We start from the raw sequence: 1,805 nt of genomic DNA on the forward strand, positions 1-1,805 counted from the left end.
AAAAAAAAAAAAAAAAACTCCCTTACCCATTTTTATGAGAACTAAAACCTATATCCCTGCCTCAGGCCAGTGGTCAGGAGGGGCAAAGGAATGTCTTTTATTTTTTGTGCCTCAGGAGACAGCTCACAGGAGTCAACTGGGTGGAGGCCACAAGATCCTTTCAGCTGAAGAAGGGATTATGGAATTAATCAGAACCTTTTAAAAAAGGGCAATGTACTTTTATTCAGAAGGGGTATTATTATTTTTGATACAGCAGTCTGCTAGGCTTCTCATCTGCTGGCAAATTAATAAACTTGTCTTTCCTTCTCAAACTGCTGGTCCCTGTTTTTTCTGATGCAGCTTTGGGGACAAGTGCCAAACTTTTGGTGAAAGACTAAATAAATGATTATCTTATAAAAAAAAAAAAACAACAAACAAACCAAAGAAAAAGATCAAAAAGTCCAAAAGGAGTGTTAAAATGCTCCAGTTTCAGTCAAAGTACTATAACCATTTATTAAAAGATCATAATTATAAATGATCATAATTCACTAGAACCTTGAACTCCTGGGCTTAAGCCATCCTCCTGCCTTGGCATTCTGAGTACCTAAGACTACAGGTGCACATCACCATTCCCAGCTAATTTTTTAAATGGTTTGTAGACACAGGTTCTTGCTATGCTGCCCAGGCTGGCCTCAAACTCCTACATGGCCTCAATGCGTCCTCCTACCTCAGCTTCCCAAAGTGCTGGGATTACAAGCCTAAACCGTAACAACTGACACAGCTATAGTCTTTTAACACAAGAGGCAAATGAAATAGAAATAAAAAGTATGTGGCACAAAGCAAAGGGTAAAACAAACTGAATGGCATTTATAGTCGAAAACTTGGACCTCTAGTGTATAGTGGTCTCATTACTTACTGTATCTGCAGCAGTGAGATTTATACCCAATCCTCCAGCTCGTGTGCTTAACAGGAACACAAAGATGTCATTCCTGTGGAAAAGTTAGGGATATGTTAGTAGGAAAAACTAAAAATGAAAAATTCATGTAGCAAAAGAGGGATCTCTGAATATACAACTAGAAAGAGTTTTAGGGGTTACCTGGGCCTGACTGATGTTTCTTTAACCATTATACAAAGCTGCTCTGTTGCTAAGATAAAATGATGGAAGTCATCTTCCAATTCCTAAATAAACTTTTACTGCCCACTAATATCTGACTGATAGACTCTACAAATGTAAACATGTAGCAAAATAACAGAAAAATATGTTACAGAAATATAGACATCTCTGTATGCAATAGTCATTTTTTTTTTAGAGACAGAGTTTCACTTTGCTGCCCTCGGTAGAATGCCATGGCATCATAGCTCACACCAATCTCCAGCTCTTGGGCTTAGGTGATTCTCTTGCCTCAGCCTCCCCAGTAGCTTAGCTGGGACTACAGGTACCTGCCATAATGCCCGACTCTTTTTTATTTTGGTTGCAGTTTGGCTGGGGCCAGGTTCGAACCTGCCACCCTTGGTATTTGCGGCCAGTGCCCTAGTCCATGAGCCACAGGCTGCAATAGTCATATTTTTAACAAGTAAGAGCATTTTTAATTCATATGGAAGGCCAAATAAATCAGTATTTTCCTGATTTTCCCCAAGAACCATGACTTCCAATACCTTGAGAACGAATGACAACTATTTCAAAGCTCTCTTTTTAAGATGAAGATGATGAGTTCCAGGCTTGGTGTCCATAGTTCAGTGGTTAGAGCGCCGGCCACATACACCAGGGCTGGCAGGTTCAAACCTGGCCTGTGTCTACTAAACAATAATAACAACTACAACAACAA

The 1,805-nt window shown here is 39.7% G+C and overlaps 1 protein-coding gene across 2 annotated transcripts in view; it reads right to left on the reverse strand.

The window, feature by feature from the left end:
* Positions 1–1,805, reverse strand: part of INO80 (INO80 complex subunit) — a 148,807-nt gene that overhangs the window by 35,592 nt on the left and 111,410 nt on the right. For both annotated transcript variants that reach the window (XM_023514274.1, XM_003791734.3), the window contains one exon: positions 896–968. In XM_023514274.1, the coding sequence (XP_023370042.1) occupies positions 896–968 (73 nt within the window). The remainder of the gene's footprint in view (positions 1–895; positions 969–1,805) is intronic.

The sequence above is a fragment of the Otolemur garnettii genome, unplaced genomic scaffold (assembly GCF_000181295.1).
Source record: "Otolemur garnettii isolate 467f Iridium unplaced genomic scaffold, OtoGar3 scaffold00050, whole genome shotgun sequence".
Lineage (NCBI taxonomy): Eukaryota > Metazoa > Chordata > Mammalia > Primates > Galagidae > Otolemur > Otolemur garnettii.